This window comes from Phaethon aethereus (assembly GCF_964289735.1).
Source record: "Phaethon aethereus genome assembly, chromosome: 25".
Classification (NCBI taxonomy): Eukaryota; Metazoa; Chordata; class Aves; order Phaethontiformes; family Phaethontidae; genus Phaethon; species Phaethon aethereus.
The window spans coordinates 5195730-5215978 of NC_138601.1; the positions used below are offsets into that span (position 1 = coordinate 5195730).

Below are 20249 nucleotides of genomic sequence, written 5' to 3' on the forward strand. Positions count from 1 at the left end.
ATTCAGTCACCTGAATAAGCAGCAAACTTGGTACCACCATCTCCCCGTCCGGTTAGATTTGGCCATTGCAACTGCCTCTCCCTCGCACCCTTCCCCTTCTCCCAGTGGGAGCTGGGGGGCCGATGAGCATTGACGAAGCCCGCAGGGAGCTGCAGAGATGCCCGGTGCCCCCCGTGCTGCCCAGCTTTCCTGGCTCAGCTGCGTGACGAGCTGCTCGCACACTCCCATCACACCAGCCTCTTCCTCCGCCACATCCCTCTGGCGCTCCAAGGTCCTGCTGGACTGTGTCAGCTAATTTGCTGCACCATTACGTGCTCCTGCAGTAATTCCTGTTCTGCAACAACACCGTGAACACGGTGCCAGGGCTTGGAGGAAGGAGGGGGACAGCCAGATAAGCCCCCCATACCCAATAAATGCACAGTCCAGCCAGTGAAACCCCCCCGAGACAGAGTCCCCCGAGTGCATCCCGCTGCAGACACACTGTGCAGACAGACCAGGAATACTCGTCAGGGGGAGCTGGAAGACCAAGCGTGTCCCATGTCCTGGTTTCACCTCCTTTGCGGGATTGTTTGCAAGAGGTTTTGGAGCCCCTGGGATGAGCTGGCAGCGCAGGACTTCGCCTGTCACAGCCCAGGCTCCCGAGGGACACGGCTGCCTGATCGCAGAGGCGAAGCAACCCTTCACCTGTTCCCCATTCCTGGAGCCTTGCCTTTTAGGCCATGAGAGCTGCCAAGTGCCAGGCAGCACTGGAAACCCAGCCTTTATTTATACGCTCAGACGTGAAGCAAAACTCTTCTGAAGACGAAGCTAATTTTAGCCAGGACAAGGGGAGGGGTTGAGCTACAAACCACACTTTAAAAATCTGGCTCCACCGGTTTGCAGGTACTTTCTGCAAGACTTCAGCCCTCCGATTCCATTTGGAGAGCACAGAAAGCGTTAATAACAGCAGAGAAGAGTTTTGGGATAGTCAGCAAGAGACCCAGGCCCTCTCCAAGCAGCTTCGGGATGTCTCCAAGTAATTGAACTCTCGCTGGAGTTGGGTCAGGCTGCTGCTGTTTCCAATTTGAGCTGTAAGGGGGAGGGTGAGGGGAACCTACCAAAAAAAAACCCCAAACAAACCCCACGCTTCAGCACACATGATTCTTCCCCTGGGGAAGGAGGGGAGCGAAGGAGCCAAATGTGACATGAGTCACTTTTCTCAGCGCAGTAATGGGGGAGAGCCGATCTCCCCCGTGCTGGGGGCTCCCAGCCAGAACCAGTTCAGCAGCAGAACTTGACCATTATGTTCCCTGGCCTCCCCAGGGGACACTGCCGCCGTCCCGTTGCTTTTAAAGCTCCTTGCTCTGCATAACAGCCCTGCCTAGATTAAAAATGCAGGAGGGAGAAGAGAGAGACTCAGAAATTGCCTAATGGAACAGCGGAGGGTTGCCAGGAAGAGGAATTTAATTTCCCAGCTACTGAAAGGGTGCTCCGAAGAGCAGAGAAGCCCAGGGGGTTGAAGATGGCTCTCTGCAGTCAGCAAGGAGGCAGACAGGCTGCGGGGAAAACCAAGATCAGGGAGTCTGAGCGCTCACGTCTTTCACCTATACTTTCATCCAGAGGTGTACCAAGAAACGCATAATCTTATTTACGCTTTATTTGGAGTTAATTGACCTTAGCTTGATAAATCAACTTAAACCCAATGGAGAAGGCAGCTCTGAGTTAGCTTTAAACAGTTACAGCAAATCCTCTTTCAGGGCTTTTGCTTAAAGCCTCAGTTTAAGGAGCCCTGGGATACGTGGTTTGGGTTTGGTTTAATCTTCCTCCAATTTGCATTTCAGTGTTTCCAGGGCTCGCGCTTTCAATGTCTTCTAGCTAGAAGGACGCGAGAGGTGGAAGCCGCACTGGAACGCCCCACATCCACGCTCCTGGAGCCTCACCACTTTCACCTGCCCAGGACAAGGCAGTCTGGGCGTTTAACGAGCCACAGACGCGGTCCGACTGCATGCTGCCAGGTGGATTACCTCCCCCAGCCTGCACTCACACTGCTGACAGAGAAAGTGTCAGTTTTTATCTCTTGCTTGCTATCTTTTATCTTCCTTGCTGACTCAGACACATCCTTAGCAGCGGTCTCTACTCCTCCAGAACAGCACATCGAATACTCTTCCCTACCAGCACACACCAGTCATAGTTCTTCATCCTGCTCGGAGCTCCCTCCCCAGCTCCGTTCCCTACCCAGCTCCAGGCCGGCCGAGGCTCCACGTCCAGCCGTGCAGGCACAGCACCGCTCCACACATCCAGCCACGCAAGAGTCTGCGAGTTTTGAGGAAAGCCTCACAGAGGAGCTCCACAGCAGGACAAAAAGGGAACGAGTCCCGTTTGTTTCTGCTTTTGCCCATCATGCTTGGACAGAGCTGTCCACAGTGGATACTGGAGAGGATTTTCTGAGGTTGTTTTTCCATCTGGGAAAGAAAGGGCTCCCCATCCCCACGGGTGCCCCAAATCGGGACCCCCACGGTCCACGGGAAGGGGATGTCCTCAGCCAGCCCAACGCCACAGCACATCAACACAAGGGCTGGACACTCGACCACACGAACGTCAACTCACTCGGGCGGCAGCGGCCCCGCCAAGCTGCCCCCAGCTCGGCAGCACCGTGAGTGTGAGCTGGGGCCAGGCCCCGCCGCTGCTCTGCCCACTCCGCGGCTCCGGCCCGGCCCCGCAGCAGCCGGCCCCGCGCTCGGGGCTCGATGTCAGGCGGCTGGTATGGTCACCGCGGCCTCGGCCCAGTACCACCGGGAGAGGCCGCAGCGGCGGGTAAGGCCCAGCCCTGGCGCCTCGTCCACGTCCCCGGCCAGCCCCGGGCCCTGCCCCGCCGCCGCCCCGAGCAGGCCAAGGATCCCTCGTCAGAGGCTGGGCGCTGCCTGCCGCGGGGCCCAGGCCTGCCCCCACCGGGTCCCCCCCGAAGGCCCCCTCACCTCTTCGCGTAGGCCGTGGCCCCTTTAAGCGGCGCGGCGGCGCGACGGCCTTATAGGAGAGGGCGGTGCTTCCCCTTCCGACGCGGGGCATGCTGGGAGTTGTAGTCCGCCCCTCCAGCAGCGGGGCGCGGCCCCGGCCCTTCAGCTGTGGGCGGCCTCCCCAAAGGACCCGGCCACAACACGGCGCGGTGCGATCCCCAGCGGGGCGTCGCGCCTAGGCCTAACCAGAAAGGCCGCGCTGGGGCGGGCGGGTGGCGGCAGCGGAGCTGGAGACTACAGTTCCCAGTACACCAAGCGGCGGCGGGGGGGAGGGGAAAACTACGCTTCCCAGCGTGCCCCGCGGCGGCAAACTACGGCTCCCAGCGTCCCCCGCGGCGAACGGGCGGGCGCGGGTCGCGGCGCAGGCGCAGGACGCGCGGCGGGTACTGGGGCTGGCCGGGCTCTTTTGTTCGAGGGAGGCGGACGGAGAGCGGCCAGGCCCGCGGCGCCACCCGACCCGCTCCGCCCGCCCGCCCCCGCGCCCCGCAGGCCGCTTCCCCTCGGCAACCGTTGGCGGGGCTGTGCAAGGTGAGCGGGGGCCGCGGGCGCGCCGGGGGGGGGGGGCGCGGGGGGAAGAGGGGGTGCAGAGGGCTGAGGGGGGCGTTGGGGAGCGATGCTGGGGAGGAACTGGGCGTTACTGGGTGGGGTGGGGGGTTCCGGAGGGGTGTTGCTGCGGGAGACGGTGTTTAGGGCGGTGAGACGGCGGTGGAGAAAGGGTGGGATGCTGGGGGGTCGATGTGGGGGCCTGGGGATGTTAGTGGAGGGGCTCTTGGGGTACTGGGGTAGGGCGTGTTAATGGAGGGGGGTCGGGGTGCTAGGAGAGGGAGTGTTTGTTAGCGGAGAGGGGTGTTTGGGGGTGCTGGGAGAGGGGGTGTTAGTGGAGGGGGGCGTTTGGCGCGCTGGGAGAAGCGTTGCGGGGGTGGGGGTGCTGGCAGGGCCGTGCCCCTCGAAGTGGCTGCGGGGGGCGGGGGGGAAGCCGGGTCCCGGAGTGAGGAGGGGCTGGGCCGGGGACAAAGCTGGGCCTGAGGGGAGAGGAAGAGCTGAGGGAGGCCCTGAGGGCGGGGGGAGAGGTGCGGGGGTGCCATTGGGCAGAGAAAGATGTATCTTGGGGTGCTGGGGGAGACTGGGTGCTGAGAGGGGGCTGGCGCATGAGGAGAGAACAAGGGGCTGCTGCAGAGGGGCTGGAGAAATGGGGGGGGGTCTGGGCTGGGCCGGAGGCTGCGGGGTGAAAGCATCCTGTGGGAGAGGAGAGTCTGGAGTAGGGTCTCCGCTCTGGGCGGGGAGGTGGCGTTTGGATGGGATGGTGGTTTAAGAACCACTGATGGAGCCCCTGGGGTGAGGGGAAGGGGAGGGAGGTGTTCCCCCGGGGGCGAGAGCTTCAGGGAAAGGGGGCGGCTGAGGGAGGAGGGGGATTTGGGCTTTGGCTGCTCTGAGAGCGGGGAGGGGACGAGTGTCAACTTTTGGCGGGGAGAATGAGCGGGAAGCCGCTCGACAGGCTGCGGGAGGGCAGGGAGCGGGACGGACACCCACCCCGGGGGGCCAGGAGGAGGAGAGCTCTTGGGGAACAAACTGGGAGGCCGGGGGGCCTTGGGGCTGGGGGAGAGCTCTCCTGCGGGGACCTCGGCATGGGGATGGCAGGAGGTGGAAAAGGGAGGTTGCGGCTGGCAGGCTGGAAGCAGGAATGTGCTGGGGAAGGGGAGGAGGGAGATGCAGCAGGAGCTGTGTTTGGGTCGGGTCCCGGCTTACCCGCAGCGTGGGGTGGGTGTTGGGGCAGCTCCCCGGCAGGGCTGGCTTTCTCCGGCCCCTTTGCTGGGGGAGGAGGTTTGGAAGCTGGGGGAGTCGAGCTGCTCTTGGAATGAGAGTTGTAAAGCGTTTGGGAGAAGAGTAGGATTTCTAGAAAGGGAAGATGATGGAGCCAAAATGGGATTTGTACCTCCGGACAAGGAGGCGGCAAAGCTTTGCTGGGGAAGGGGCAGATGTGGAGCTGCCCCGGGAGCACAGGGGCTGGCCGAGAGGGCAGCAGTGGGGTTTGGCTCGGGGTTGTGCTGCGAAGCTGACCCGTTCCCGTGTGGCGTGGAGGAGACAGCAGGGACTGGAAAGTGGCCTGAGTTTGGGTGGGGAGCATTGGGGACGGGGGGCTGAGTGTGAGGGTCCCAAAGATGGGGCAGTGCTCTTGGCATTGGGGTTGATCAGTCCGGAAGCAGCAAGCATGTATGTTGTCCCTATAAAACCGAGAGATCAAAGCATTAGAGAGCTTTCTGGCTGAATAATTACAGTCTCTATCTTTGAAAGATTTTACTAATTTAAAAAGAAAAATCCCTTGCACATATGAGAGAGGAAGGTGTTTGCGATGGGCATGTTTGGAGTCAGCAGTCCCCGTTGGGTTTGCGACCTAAGCACGGTCTCCTATTAGTGCTTGAGATCCTGGTAGTGAAAACGATGAGAAACAGATGTGGCTGCTTTAACCCCGCTGCCCAGCGCCAGTGAAATGCAAAAACAACCAGGTAAAGAGCCTGCGAGCGCTGTCAGGCAGCTCCTGGCCGTGGGGCTGCTGGGGGAAATGCCCCCAGATGCGGCCGCTCCATCCCTAGGGATGAAGACTGGCAGGGGAAGGTGCTGGAGGGGCCGGGACCGCTCGTGAAGAGGGAGGCAGTGCAGTGTCGGGGGCACTGGAAAGCTGGGAATCCTGCAGCACCTGGGGCAATGTTTTCTTGTCTTTATACGAAAGGCAGAGGAACACAAATCCCCGCTCCGCTTCCTTGAGCGTTTATCTGAGCTAGAGAAGTTCAGAAGTTGTGTCTGCCATCACATAACAAAATTCCTGTCTGTGTGATGGGATTTCTTACCTCAGATTCTCTTTTTTTTCAGCAGGGAGGTAATGCTCCTCCTGTTGCATGTGTGTTTCTCTTAAATCCAGATGTGCATTGTCTCATGGATTGTGAATGTAACTGGAAATGATGTGGCTGCCCTTGAAGGTTGTGGCTTTTCTTTAGTTTGGTCTCTGCTCAAAGGCTTGAGCTTTCACTCAAACTTTCCAGAAATGTTTTCTGCTGTTTTCAGGTTCTGGAGAGTGGAAGACTTAACATGCTTGTTCCCACTTCAAAAGAAAGATGCCTGCTGCCTTTCCCTGGCGCGTGTGGAATAAACTTGGCGTGCTCATAAGTCTTTAAAGAGCTGAGTGATCCTAGCCAAGTTTGACGAAGGCAGGAGGAGGAAATGTTTTAAGTTTAAAATTCATTAAAGCTGAGCTGAACTGTTAATCCTTTAAGATGCAACTAATGGAACTAGTCTGTACTCGGATTAAACCTCTGGGTCTCCACATTTTTTCTTCTTAGGCTGGTCTTCCTTTCCTTTGTTAAACTTTCTACTGAAAAGATTAGCACCAGGCATCATGGGATGGTATTAGGTAGAGCTTCACGATCTTCGGAAGAAAGTGTCCCAGACAGCAGGGCTGAGTGTATTTGCCGAGTGGTGGTTTCACTGCCTGGATGCTGTTCTCCAGGATATCTCGTGATACCAGCACGTGCTTCGCTCTGGTCTACTGTGATGACCTGCTGTCAACACTAGCTCTTGCTCCTCCGTCTGTTCCTGCTGCCCCAATAACGCAGGTTTTTGTACGCACCTTCGTGCTGGGCCTCTTTCTTCATGGCCTTTTACTGGAGTTTGAATTCCTTTCAAGTGGCTTAGGTGTGTCTTGGATCCTTTTCCTCATAGCTTCAGACCATGAAGTTATCCTTTTGGTCTCGCTCTGTTCTGCTTTCCCCTTCACAAAGGATTTCAGCTTTGCCTTGAGTGTTAGGTAAGAAGCAGCAAATGAAAATGGAAAGATCTGGCATAGGCACATCCTGAATTTGTCTTGAAATCATATTTTTCGGTATAAGCCAACTTTTTTCACACATTAAGTATAGAAAATTGAAGCTGAATTTTAGGAAACATACTACTGATGACATCTCTCTCAGGCAGGCGTCATCTGGCCCTAAATTCTATAGAAATGAGACCGCTCATATAAATGTAATGGGAGTTCTCTGCCCTCCCCAAAAATGGCCAGGCAAAATGAAACTGCTTCATTCTGCACCTCTGCACGCAGGAACTCAGTGCGAGTGAAATGTTTTTATTTGAAAGCTCTGGAGATGAGGGGGCAGAGCATGGGGTACGTCTTCCCTGCGCTGCCTTTCCGAGAAGATGAGGATTGTTCAACCTCTCCCCCTTCCTCCAGAGACTATAAACCAGCCAGTACTTTGGGTGGCTGTGGTTTGTTTTTAATAACTGAAATTGGAGGGTTTGGATGTTCCCGGTCACAGAAGGCTGAAATCTTTGTTGAGCACTCTGTTCCACAGAGGCATTCCTGCCGCGGAGGAAGAGGGTGTGGGGAGCAGCTCGGACGCTTTGCAGATAAAGCCACACGCTGAGTTCGTACCCCTCCCCGGGGGGGCTGAAGTCCCTTTCTCACACTCGAGCTGCATTTTTGACTGCAGTGCAGCCAGAAGCCTGTGCAGCAGCTTGTCTCTGTGCTGCTGGCTCGAACGCTAAAATCTGTACCATGTCTAGCAGCAGACGCTGTGAACTACAGCTTGGCCTTATCCGCCCCGAGCACCTTTCTGGCTCTGGAGGCAGAACCAGACGTCGTCCCCGTCGCAGGGATGAATGCCGAGGGGATGGCTTGTCAGCAGGCAGCTGGGTGCCAGCCCTGTGCCTGCACGGCAGCAGACATCTTGAGAGCCCACAGAGGCAGAGCAGGTCCGTGCGAGGGGGTGACGCTGGTGTTCTGTGGTGTAAGTGCAGAAACAGGGAAACATCTGCTGAAAGGAGCAGGCCCCGAGTGTCTGGGGACTTCAGGGAGGTTGCTGCCTGCCGCATGCTTAAGGTATGGTTGCTGCAGCCCTTTGCACTGGTGTATTCATTCCTCCCCTTGGCAAGCTCTTTCTCAAAGTGCTCCTGGCCTTGGATTTGCATTTTCTCTGCCCAGCGCTTACCACAAAAAAATAATGGATGCGCAGCGTTGCATTGCTCTATTGCCTCTATTTCCCTTTCCACGCCTACCTGTCCTACACACCACCTCTAGTTTTAGCAGCTCCCCTCTGAGCTCATCGTGGCCAGCCTCCACCGTTAGACTCTTTGATCCAGTTGCCTTCGTACGAAGCCGCTCAAGCGGCCCGGTGATCCAGCTGAGCATCCTTAAGTACCTTAAAAAGACGTCCATCTCCAAGCGATAACCGCAGCGCTTTCGACTGAAGTCCTGTCGGCTGCAGCTGACCAGAAGTCCCCGCTGAGAGAGGGGAAGCCCGAGATCTTGCCCCTCCAGGCTGTCTCGGAGTTTATTTGCTGGTACTAGTCAGAGCTGCGACAGCACCTTCTTGGGAATCTCCTCTGCCGTGGTGCGCTCAGCTCTGGCCCCCTTCTCTGGCAGCCATGTGGTGCCAGAGGAGGAGGATGGAGGGGAGGAAGGCTATCCTGCACAGGAGGAAGGAACTGCCTGAAGAATTCCAGAGTGAAACACGATCTCTCGGCTTCCTGCTGCAGCGCTGGCTCCTGCTCGGCGATTAAATGCTGGTGGTGGGTCGGAGGCTTTACATTGTTGTATTGCCCACCAGCTGAGGCGGTGCCAGGCAGCCTGGCCTCCTCGGCGAGGCCGCAGGCTACCGGGAGCCTCGCAGCTTCGCGTTTGCCTCTGTCTGCCATCTGATGAAAGATGCTGTCAGTGTATTTCAGCACAGGAGTTGAGGAGGAAAAAGCTTCTCCCATGCATGTTCTTGTACGGCTCTGTTTTAGTGGGCTGTTTCCAGGTGGTTGGTTTTTTCCTTACCCCCATTGAATAGGGCAATAAAACTTCACCCTTGGGGGGCTGGATGTCTTCTGGCTTTGAATAAAGGATCCGGGGGGAAGCACTGCCTGTCTGTGCGAATATCCCTACTGCCACATCAGCTGCTGGTCCGTACAGGGCAGGGGACTTCTCACTTCGTTGAACACTTAGAAGGGGTTTAGTTTTCACCTTCACAACCCCCCAACTTCCTCAGTGACCACCAAACACCCCAAGACAGTAGCAGGGGGAAGGTGTTCGTTCTTCCTCCTACCCCGACGTTGCCATCGAGTGAGGCAGCTGCGGTCGCCTCATGGCCAGTGCGTGCAGGGAGGGGGTGTAAAGGGAAGATATCCGGCCACCAGCAAGTGCGGACAGAGGCCAAACGCCCTGCGGAGCAAGAGCCCGGGTGCTGGCACAGCTTGTATGCCGAGTTCGGGTTGAAAGCAGCAGTGCAATAGTGGGGTCCAAAGTATAAACACGTTGGTCCAGTGCCTGCCAAGCAAAGAAGTGCTGCTTTCTCTTTCTGCCCTCTTCCACGCTCCTCAGCTGCCCTCAAACCCTGTCTGTGAGATAGCAGCAGAGGCAGGGTGGTCTGGAGCGTGCCGGCTCGGCTGTGCTCCCTCCCGTCCTCTCTGCTGTGGCTTCTGCTGCTCTGAACTGGCGGTACGTCTTTTGAGCTTTGTGGGGCTTGGTTTTAAGCCTTCTCCTTTGAACGATGCTCTAATGGCAGCTGCACAGCTCGGCAGCGTCTTGTGCACAAGGGAGCTCATCCAGCTGTACCCCGAGAGCTGAGAGTTGCTGAACTCTGACATCTCCTTCAGCCAGTGAAAACCTGCAGGATTTTTTGTTTTGCCATATAAACCAGCCCCAGTTTGCATAGATTTTGCCAGCTGAAATTTATTCTACACGATTCACGATAACCTGAGTGGCAAAACTAGAGTTTCCGGGCAGGTAATGTTTGACCTGCTCACCATTTTTTCTTGGCAGAAAATCTGTATTTTACTGGAATAAAAAAGAAGTGTTCCTCAGTGCTTAGGCTCTGAAAGCTTCCCGGGCAGCAGTTCAGCAGGGTGGGGTTTTGGGAGGCTGAGGTACAGAGGTGGTTTCAGGCAGTCTGGGTCCCGTTGCCAGCTTTGCCAGCGGCTCTCCATGACGGCATAGCTGCTTATCGGAGCTAACGGATGGGGACACTTGGAACCTCCTGACCCTTTGGTCAGTCTAAATCGCGCAACTTGCTTGGCGTGCTCGGCTGGCCGCCCAGGCTTCTTTGGAGCAGAGGCTGGTGATGAGGTCAGGGTACTAGAGGACTCTGTATTTTTCTTGAACCTAAAGAAAAAACCCTTCCTGCGCCCCTTCCTCTCTCGAGCAGATGCTCGGTTGGTGCCTCCCCTCCCGGGGCTGTGTGGTGGCTCAGGATCTGGGCTGCAGGGCTGGGACCTGTCGGTGTAACTGGTATCAGTCAAGAAGTGGCTGGAGAGCGTTTGCACGGACCGGGGGTATGTTTAGCAGAACCGCTTGCCCCACAGCAGGGACACTGGGCAGGGATGAGATGGACGGCCATCCCCGCCAGCAGCGGGGAGAGACTCTGACCCTGGATCTGCCCGCCTGCGGTGCTCTTTACTGGTCCGAGCTGGGTTTCAGCAGGGAAGTGGGGCCTCTCTGTGGTTTTTGGCTCTCTGAGGTGTTTCGTTTCAGCCTGGGGGAAGCGCCCAGCGTGTTGGCAGGGCTGCTTCTCCTCTCCAGTCCCCCCGCGTGAGTGGAAAGTGGAGAGCTGTGCCGAGGGCCGCCCCGTCACTCGTTACCTGTGTGCTGCGGCGTTTACGGCAGGTAGCCTTGGGCTCTGTCAGGCCACTGAGTTCTCCTCGCTCTGCATCGCTTCTGCCTCTTTCCAGCAAGCACTGGATATATATGCAGGAATTTTTGACTGTCTAAACAGCTCTGGAAGATAAGGAGAAAAAAAAAAACATTTTCTGGATTGATGAGTTAGATAAATATCCAAGAGTGACATCCATGAACCAGCAAAGAAATGAATGTGGGGAGCTCGGTATCAGGGACTGTGACTTGTATTTAACTTGAATTAACTATTTATTAACTTTTAGTTAATATCAGCGGTGTGCTGTCTCCCTCCCGCTGCTGTACAGCTCTGCAGATGCTTTCTGCAGCTCAAAGCAGGGTTGAGCTAAGCTGCAGAGCAGGTCAGCGAGCTGAGGAAAGGGGAGACAACAGGTTGAGGGGGGACACGCAGGACTCGGCAGAGGAAGGACAAGGTGTGGAGCATCTGACCTAGGATGCTGCTTCGTTTCTGGAGGTTGGTGGGCAATACATGGGAGCAGCGAGGTCGAGACATGGTGTGCTGAAAACAGGGACAAAGTATGGGTAGAATCAGGCAGAATCTTGATGGAATTGGTGAAATAAGGTGCTGGGGAGACAAAAAGGCTAAAGCTGTGTGTCAGAAAATCATCGTGTAAATGCAGCAGCTCCTGCTGGAGATTCCTGTTTGCCTTTTTGGCTGGCAGGACCATCCTGGCCCATTCTTCGTGTGTTACCTACTTTGTACGTGCCCGTTTTTCTCCAAAGCAGCATCCCTGCACCGTGCTTTGCCTCGGCGTATCCAGTGTGTCTGCTGCCTGGCAAAGGTAAACCTGGCCTTGACACAAACGTGTGGTTCTCTCTCCTCTTCAGCAGCGTCGCCCGTAAGCTGAAAAACTGGCCAGCACAATGGGAAAAAAACAGAACAAGAAGAAAGTGGAAGAGGTCTTAGAGGAAGAGGAGGAGGAGTATGTGGTGGAGAAGGTCCTGGATCGGCGAGTGGTAAAGGGCAAAGTGGAATACTTGCTGAAGTGGAAAGGCTTCTCGGAGTAAGTGCCTCCCTGCCTGCTGCTGCGGGGTGGGTGCTGGGCTGCTCCAGCATGAGCATCTCTTCTGCCTTTGGCTCCTGAAGCCTCTCCAGGCAGGTGGCTCAGTCTGCCTGTGCCTCTCCTTGTCTGTAAAATGGAGCTAGCAGGCCAAGGGCAGCCGTGATGATAAAAACTGCGGTGCTAAATGCCTCGAGCTCTAATCAGGGCGACAAGAGCACAGCCTAGGTGAGAAAGTCCCATTTCTGTCTTGCAAACAGGCTGAGCAGTGCCCTGGTGGGTCTTCCTCCCCTTTAGCCTAGTGTGAAACAAGCAGCTGGATAAAATGAACTGCATTTCTCTCCTGAGAAGGGAAATAACCACCCTGCCCTCTGGCATCCCTGCCTGGATCAGGGCAGGGTCCTGTTTCGTGGGGTGAGGACACCCACATCCAGACTTCTGCTTCTCTCAGCATCTCCACATGACCCAGTGTCCAGAATTTTCCTGGGCAGGGAAAGCTGCAGCAAGCTGCCCGTATGTAAAACTAAGCTGTTGTCTTTGATTGCAGTGAAGATAACACATGGGAGCCAGAGGAGAACCTCGACTGCCCAGACCTCATTGCAGAGTTCCTTCAATCTCAGAAAACCGCACACGAGAGCGAGAAGTCTGAGGGAAGCAAGCGCAAAGCGGAGTCTGACACGGAAGATAAAGGGGAGGAGAGCAAACCAAAGAAGAAAAAGGAGGAGGTGAGGCAGGGTGGAGTTTCTGTGCTCGCCAGCCTACCCCTGCATTCGACACGGTGTCTAGCAGCTAGAGCAGCCACGCTCCAGAACCTCAGTCACACTGTCCTCCTTCATGGAAGGCAAACTGTTGCATATAGCTGAAGTGCTTTTGAAAAGCTGTAGCTTTCAGAAGGAGGCATGAGCTGTTGTCTAGGCCAGGCCTCTTCGTCAATCCAGAGCCAGTTCTAGCACTGAATTGAAAGGCCAGTTCTTGAACCGAAAGGGTACGGAGACCTAGCTTCTCTTGAGCCCTCCCTCTTCTCTCTTCTCACACTCCAGCACAGGGGGTGAAACAGGAGGCAGGGAGTTGCCTGTTGTCCCTTCAAGAGGGGGAAGAAGGTGGAGCAGAGAGCCTCCTGCTCAAGAGGCTCATACCTGCTTAGGAAAAGGGACAGTAAAAAAGCTCTGCAGTCTGGTTTTTATCCCCGGAGCTGCTGAATCTTGGCCAGTGCTAGAGTTTGACCAGCAGGGCCTTGGAAATGAGATCCTCTGCTTGCAGCGTGAGCAGGGCACTCCGCAAGAGGTCATCTCAGTGCAGTGGGTTTACACCTGAGTGGTTGTCACCGTTCCCCACTGGCTTTAGTCATTATAGTCTGAGCAACTGATATGCAAGAACCTTTCTGAACAGCCACCAGTGTGTCCTGGTGACCAGAAACAGGGCTATGACCGTCATCCTGTGATGCTACAAGTGGAACCTTGTCTCTTTTCAGTCGGAGAAACCGCGAGGCTTTGCCCGGGGATTTGAGCCAGAGCGAATCATTGGTGCCACGGATTCCAGCGGGGAGCTCATGTTCCTGATGAAGTGGTGAGTGTGTCTTTGTGTCTGTCACTTCTTCACTTATTCTGTGCCAGAGAGGGAAGGACCTGCGCCTGGGGAGTCCCTGCTACCTGGCATGAAATCTCTTGCGATGGCGCTGCTGCCTGAGGTGACCCTCTGCGCTGAGGCTAACGTGGATGTGAAACGAGCAGGTAGGGCCCTTGGGATTGCGTGGCTCTTAAGATGTCCCCCCGCAGCAGGCGCGAGCTTGGGGAGAGAGAGGGGCATGGTGTCATGGCGCGGGCTGCAGTTTTGGAAGGCTGCACCCAGAGGAGAGCCATGATGATGACCGCGTCCCCTTCGGCTGTAGTGACACAGGTCTTGTTGCTGGCGCAGGTGGGACCCAAACCGGTCAGGCGTAGGTGTGGGAGCCGTTTGCTTTTGCACCGTCTCAGAAGTATGGAGTGGCTGGGGGCACGGCCGCAGCTTTGATTCGGCTTCTCTCCCCATCCCCGGCAACCCAGAGCTGAACTCACGCCTGAATTTTTCCTGGGCTCACGTGCTGCTTCTCCTTGCTCCAGAGCCACTCAGGAAGGGGTCGCTTGGATCCCCTGAGCAGCCCAGGGACTCCATTTCCCTGCCGCTTCTTGATTTTTTTTCCTTCGGTCTCCATTCTTCCACCTCTCCTCCACAGCCCCCTAACTTGCACCTCTGCTCTGGCCTGTAGGAAGAACTCTGACGAGGCCGACCTGGTCCCTGCCAAGGAAGCCAACATCAAGTGCCCCCAGGTGGTCATCTCATTCTATGAGGAGAGGTTGACATGGCATTCCTACCCCTCAGAGGACGATGACAAGAAAGAGGACAAGAACTAACCCCTGGCACCCGCTCTGGCCAGCCTTTGTATAAAGATCTGAACTGTGGGTTTGAGCAAGAGGGAGAGAACGCAGCTCTGCTCGGCTGGGAGCGTAGAGATGGCTGGAGAAGATGCCCTTTGAAGAGACCAGTATGGTTTCTGTGCCCTGCAGCTGCTCAACTGCTTTATGCAGCTTCATGCTGTGTACAGATTCAAACCAGCCCGGCTCAATTTGGGGGGGGAGGGAAGGGCAGGGGGATACTAGGGGTGTTGGGGGGATGAATTGGGGTGTTTGTTTCAAGGCTGTCTATTTTGCAGCTTGTGGGAGAGGAAGCAAAGCCCCTTCCATGAAGGACTATCACTGGTGATGGGTGGGCTGGGGAAAGGGAGTGCAGATGGATACTGCTTATTCTTCAAAGACCATCTCAGCAACCCACAGCCTTCTTCCCAATAGTGTTAACTCTGCATTTTTACGGCGTAGCATGTGTGTAGGTTTTTGGTTTTGGTTTTTTTTTGTTTTGTTTTGTTTTGTTTTCCTTTTGCTATTTACTGGTGTATTGGTTTGGGGGGCTGGCGGGAGGGATGTGAGGAAATTGGTCTCTTGTTTAATTGGGGAGGGAGGGAGATGAGGTCTGGTGACAATGTTCCAGATCATTTCCAGATCTTTTTTAGAACCTGAATTCAGAAAAGAAAAAAGAAGGGAGGGGGGGGAAGAGCCCAGTATTGATGACAGAACTAGGGAGACAGGGACACTGACATGAGACTGAAACTGTGAATGTCCAAATCTCTGGAGCCAAGATCCTCAAAACCCTGCGAGCAATTTTTAGGGGGGGCGGGAGGGGTGAGGGGAGACTTGTGAAAATGCAAACTTGTGATTCGTATTGTCCTGAAGCAGAACTGCCAGTTACTGACACATGCATTGTATGTGGAAGGGTGGGGTGCGGGGCGGGAATGGATTTTAACCCTTTAAAAGCCTTTCTACCCTTCTTTCCGTTATAAGGTGCTATTTCTCAAAATTGGGGCGGGAGGGAGAGAGACTTCTGACTACTTGTTCCTTTTCTCACCTTAATTTGACTGTCCAGCCCAGCAGCACTGGGAGCCCTTTAGTTGTGGGAGGGAGAGGAAATCAACAGCAGCACTAGGAAAAAAATCAATTCCATATTCTCCCATAACAAGTGGTTGTTTGTAGGAGGCCAGACGTTGGCGCTGGAGCCGGATGTGTTACCCTGAATCTTCTGAGGTGGTTTTTTTTTTTAAATCAGATTTATTACAAATACTGAACTATTTAATGTCTGGAGTCATGAGCCCCACCAGACTCCTGGCACCTCCTTGTAGGGTGGTATGTATCTAGACTTGCATTGTACAAACCTTTTTTTAAAAGCATGTGTTTAGGTTTCTGTGAAAACGTTGTTTAAATGTAAAGTACGTGTTTGGATTTTAACTTCATACCGAGCTCTGTCAGTTTTTTGTCTCAATAAAATTTTAGATTTATAATCCTGATTTTTTTTCTTATCTACCTTGCTCCTTCCTCCAGCTCTTTGTCCATAAGATGAGTGACGAGGTATAGAGCAGGTCACGGAGGGAAGTTAGCCTGCGGTTGTGGTTCTCTCTGAGCAAGGCTGGCTCTGATGCAGCCCAGGTTAGCCGGTGGCTCCGATCCGGGTGTCAACAGCAGCAGGAGCTTTGGAGCAGCTGACAGCAGGTTCTGATTTATGTTGACTTCCATCTGGAGAAGAGAAGTGTCGTAGAGGTTAGTGTCTAGAGGCCCGAGTCGAGTCTCGCCCCTGGAGACAAGAGGACTAGCTATGATTCGGGACCTCGTTTGACATAGCAAGACGCTGCTTGAGCTGGAAGTGTGCGCTGCGTGTGTTCCTAGCCAGGATCCGGCACCAGAGGTGGGGTAAGTGACCTTTACTTCAATTCTCACCTGAACGTTGAGCAGACTTTGTCACTTTGCATTTACGGACGGGTTTTTAAAGCTCTGGCAATGGTTCTGGTGGTTGTTTGGCTGAAGATGGAGGTGGCCTCTCTTTATTCTTGGTACGGACTTGCTGAAGGCCGTAAGCTCCTGTGTGTGGAGGAGAGGAGACTCGTCCTCCTCTGCTCAGCCCAGCTGACGCTCCACGCAGCAGTACAGACAGCAGAGTGGGCTGAAGCGTTCCTGGGAGGAGGATTGTGGTTCCTGGCTCAGGGGTTTCTGCTGTTCACAGGGTGCAGGATGGAGCAGGGAGGGGCAGGGAGGTTTTGGGTGGTGGTCAGGGCTGTGCCAGCCCCTTGCTGGCATTCAGGGTGGCAAAACCATGCAGCCAGTTGAAATCCAGGTTGTTCGCAGCAGCACAGCCTGTACCCAGCGGGACGGTGAAATGTCTGCCCTGCCCCAGCAGCCAGCAGAAGCAGCAATTAAACCTGTATTAATCACTAGAGATGGAAGGGGTAACGTCCACTTAATTGAACGTAAAGAAGGCTGCAGTTCCCAGGGGAGGCTCTGGGGCGATCGATCCCAGCAGGTAGCTGGAAGATGCACGTTGCTTCATCCCGGGGCTAGGACTGCGGCCGCGCCGAGCGCGGGGGGCTCCCGCGTGAGCTGCAGGCACCACATCTCCGGGTACCACGCGTGTCTGGCCGTGGCACTAAGTGAGATGCAACATCTCTCGAGAAACTGAGGCACAGGTAGATAATCTCAACGACCCTCGTAATGTGCTCAGAGAGGTCTGTGGGCGACGACGTGGTGGTCTTTGCCTGGACTTAGTGCTCCAGGCTGGACCCGGGCTGCCAGAAGCGGGGCAGGGCAGGGGCAGAGGCAGCTCCTCCGTGCCCCCACGCCGCAGCGGAGGCTGGCAGAAAAGCGGGGTCTGTCCCGGGCAGCGAGCGTGCCGGCGCGAGGCTGCCTGCCTGCCGCGCTGAGCGCTCGGGCAGGAGCCGGACGCTGTTCAAAGGGCCACTGAGCCGTGGCTCTCCCCGAGATCAGAGGCACGAGGCCCCGCTGGTGGCTAAGTGCTTCCTGCTTCGGAAAACGAAAGGTCTGCACTTCACCTGATTACAGGCTGGCAGGCAGCCTGCGCCTCTGAGCGCGCACGGCATGACACGCAAGTGACAGCAGCGGGGGTAAGGAGCTGGTTCAGCTCCCATCTCGCCTGCCCCTCCTCGCTACCCACAAAAGGCCGGTGCCCAGCTGCCCCACACGGGATGTGACAGGCGCCAGCAGGGAGCCAGAGGGGAATGGATTTGGTCAGGCTTGTTCTCAGCTTGGGGCTTGCTGCTCTGAAGCTGTACCGGAGGCTGGGGTAGAGCACTTTGCTCACCTGTAGCCTCCCGCCGGGGAGATGGGGGTTTGCTGGCGTGTTTCTGCATGAGCAGGGACATGGGTGAGCGTTGGAGGGGAGACAGGAAGGAAAAGGTCCCGTTCTGCAGGGCTGAGGCGGCAAAGGGAGACTAGAAGCTGGGTAGAGCGGTGCGTCCTGCCGTCCTGCGCCCGTGCGCTTGCTGACCCTGCTTCCCCGCTCCGCTCAGGGAGGGGGCAGTGACCCCACCGGGGGGGCTGTAACCTTCTCACAGCATCACTGGGGCGGGGGAAATCCTTGTGGGTTTTCTTGCAAGCCGGTATTATGTTCTACAACAGCCCCTGAAGGAATATCTGAAATAAATACCCTAGAGCTCAGGAAGAGAGCCGGGAAGCACCTCAGAGCGTGTATTTTAACGCCTCACGTTCCCTTTGGCTGATCTGTTGTCGTGCATAGAGCTGGCCTGGGCTCAGCTCCGGCAGCAGGAGTAGATGAACTCTTCCAGTGCCGTAAGGAGAGGTTTAGTCCCCAGGAAAATGACATTTGCCCCATGGGAACGCCGGTGGAAGACTGTTGGGCCGGCAGCACACTTTCTGCTTGCTCTTCTGGTTGTGTCTGGCCGAGGGAGGTGTCCGAGGCTGGGGGACACAAGGCTTTGGTGCCCCCAGAACGGTGTCTGCCCCGGGCGGCTGGCTTTCATCGGTTGGCTCTGTTTATTTAATGCTCGGTGCAGGGGTGCGGGAACTGCTCCATAATAATGACGCCAGATGAGACAGCACCTACAAGCAGCGATGCCCATAAGGCGGTGGGTATTAAGGCCTTAGAGAAAGGCATCTATACCTAAAAAAAAAAAATATATATATATATATGTAAAATATAGTGCCGAGCCACAAGGAAGGCATCCCAAAAAGCTACTTTTAAGTGCAGCTGTTCAGCCGAGTCTCTTACTGGTGCACCAGCAGTTCCCAGGAGCCGTTTTCCGTACCCGGTTCATTCGTCTGAGCCGAGCATGGCATCTTCTGCCGGGCCTGGGTTCCTGCCTGGCCCAAGGGGGAGGCTTTCGGCAGCAGCCTGTCTGCCACGCTGCTCCCTGGTGTCAGCCTTGCCTGCACCCGCAGCCCTGCCCCGGCAGCGCACAATCCCTCGCACAAAAGAGCAGCAAAGTCAGGGCCTGCCCTTGAGCCCGGCTGGACGCAAATGGAGCTCTGCTGAGCCCTGCCTGGGCAATGGGCTGCGAACCAGGGGCTGGAGCCAGCGCCGGCTTGGCAGCTGCCCGCCAGCTTGCAGCCAGACCTTCTTGCTAGCCACCAGCCCAAACAGGCAGAGAGCTGGGGACGGCCGCGGCGCGGGGAAAAGCTGAGCCCGGGGGTCGGTGATGCCCCTCCGTCAGCTCCGCCGCAGGACCAAGGCGCTCGAAATGTTTATTTCTCCAGGCTCGGTCTCCTCGGGCCTGCCTGGGCCTCATCCCGCAGGGAGGGGGACAGGGCAGGAGCTGGCCTGCAGAGCCCGGCATAAATTGATCGAATAAACTTTGGCTCCGTAACCAACGCTACAGCCAAAACCTGGGGGGAAGGTGGGGCTTGTGTACCAGCAGCGGGGCTGGCTGGAGCTGCAAGAGGCAAAGGGAGGGTTCGAGCTGCGCCGGTGCCGACGCTTGCCCAACAGGAAAGCAGGACGCCACGCTCCGGCTCCAGGAGTCGAAGCGCCGAGGAGGGGGATCAGGCTGTGCCAAGGCAGCTCTGACCCACAGCCACACACTGCGCCCGGCCGGGCCCCGGCCTTTGAACTGCAGCAGCTTTGGTGGCTTTGGCCAAGGGACCCACGACTTGCTCTGCGCAGCTGCATGTTTAACCAGAAACACACTTTTCCTTGGCTTTCCGTAAGAAGATGCTGTTGAGAAGGAAAAAAGCAGCTGAGCCAGAGCTGTTTCCCACAACCAAGGAACCTTTTATTTCCCTCCCCGCTGAGGCTGTTACCTGCAGGCCGGGCCGACAGCGACTCCCTCCCCAGACCGTCGCTGGAGGCAAACCAGACCTGCTCCAGGCTCAGCACAGCGGAAGACAGCCAGGAGCTACTGGGAGTGAGAAGGATCCACAAGAAGAGGCTGTTTCATTTCCCTGACATGCTTAATCTTCTACAAAAATAAAAAAAATCCATGAAACAAATGCTCGTACAGTGAATAAGCCATTTTATTTTTGTCCTGTGCTCACACAATCTCTCTTCTTTCCCTGACAGGTCACAGATCATTAAAACAAAGTTTCTAAGAGGAAAATAATTTAAAACATACACGCAGGGCTCCCTTCCAACCTCCCCACACCCACATCTCCACCACTTGTGCTTCGTCTCATGCGTAAGTAAAGCCGTTGAATCTCAGGAGTCCGGGATGGGAGAGCCCGCTGGGGTCTCGGCGAGTCCCTCTCGCGCAGTTCGGGGCCACAGCGAACGCCCCGAACACGCCACGCTGCCCTCAGAGATCCAACTACCTTCCCCGTAGCCTGGAAAACATGCCCAGGGCCACACATCTTCTGGGCTGCTCCAGGCCTCCTGCAGTACCAGGTTTCCTTCCCTTGAGTTACCACCCGAGTCTTCCCTCCGACGCGCCACCCTCACCCCGTATCACATGCACAGGACTGGCTAGGAAAAGCCATTTTTTTAAGCTTTTTCAGTTGCTGGTAAAGTCAGTACACTCCCAGCTGTGCTATATTGTAAATACAGCTTCTAGGATCGTCTCCATGGCGGAGACCAACAGTGATCAAGGCACTACCCCCACCCCCCTCCTGAAAACAAAGGAAGTCAGACCAACACCTAGGGACAGAAGAGAATCCTATAATGTGATCACACGGTTACACTGAATCTTTATGGCAAAGAGAACATTTAGCAGCTTTGAACGTTTGGGCTTCTCCCTTTTTACTCAACACAAGCACTCTAGACCCTATAAGGAAAAACAGG

At 55.9% G+C, this 20249-nt stretch overlaps 1 protein-coding gene across 1 annotated transcript; it reads left to right on the forward strand.

Annotated features, from left to right (window-relative positions):
- Positions 1 to 11511: 11511 nt before the first annotated feature.
- On the forward strand, positions 11512 to 14043 carry CBX1 (chromobox 1; the record flags this gene model as incomplete). Its single annotated transcript, XM_082010414.1, has 4 exons — positions 11512 to 11651; positions 12196 to 12373; positions 13120 to 13214; positions 13894 to 14043. The coding sequence occupies 4 exons, from the start codon at positions 11512 to 11514 to the stop codon at positions 14036 to 14038; spliced, it is 558 nt and encodes a 185-aa protein (XP_081866540.1). The 3' UTR covers positions 14039 to 14043.
- Between the last annotated feature and the right edge of the window lie 6206 nt (positions 14044 to 20249).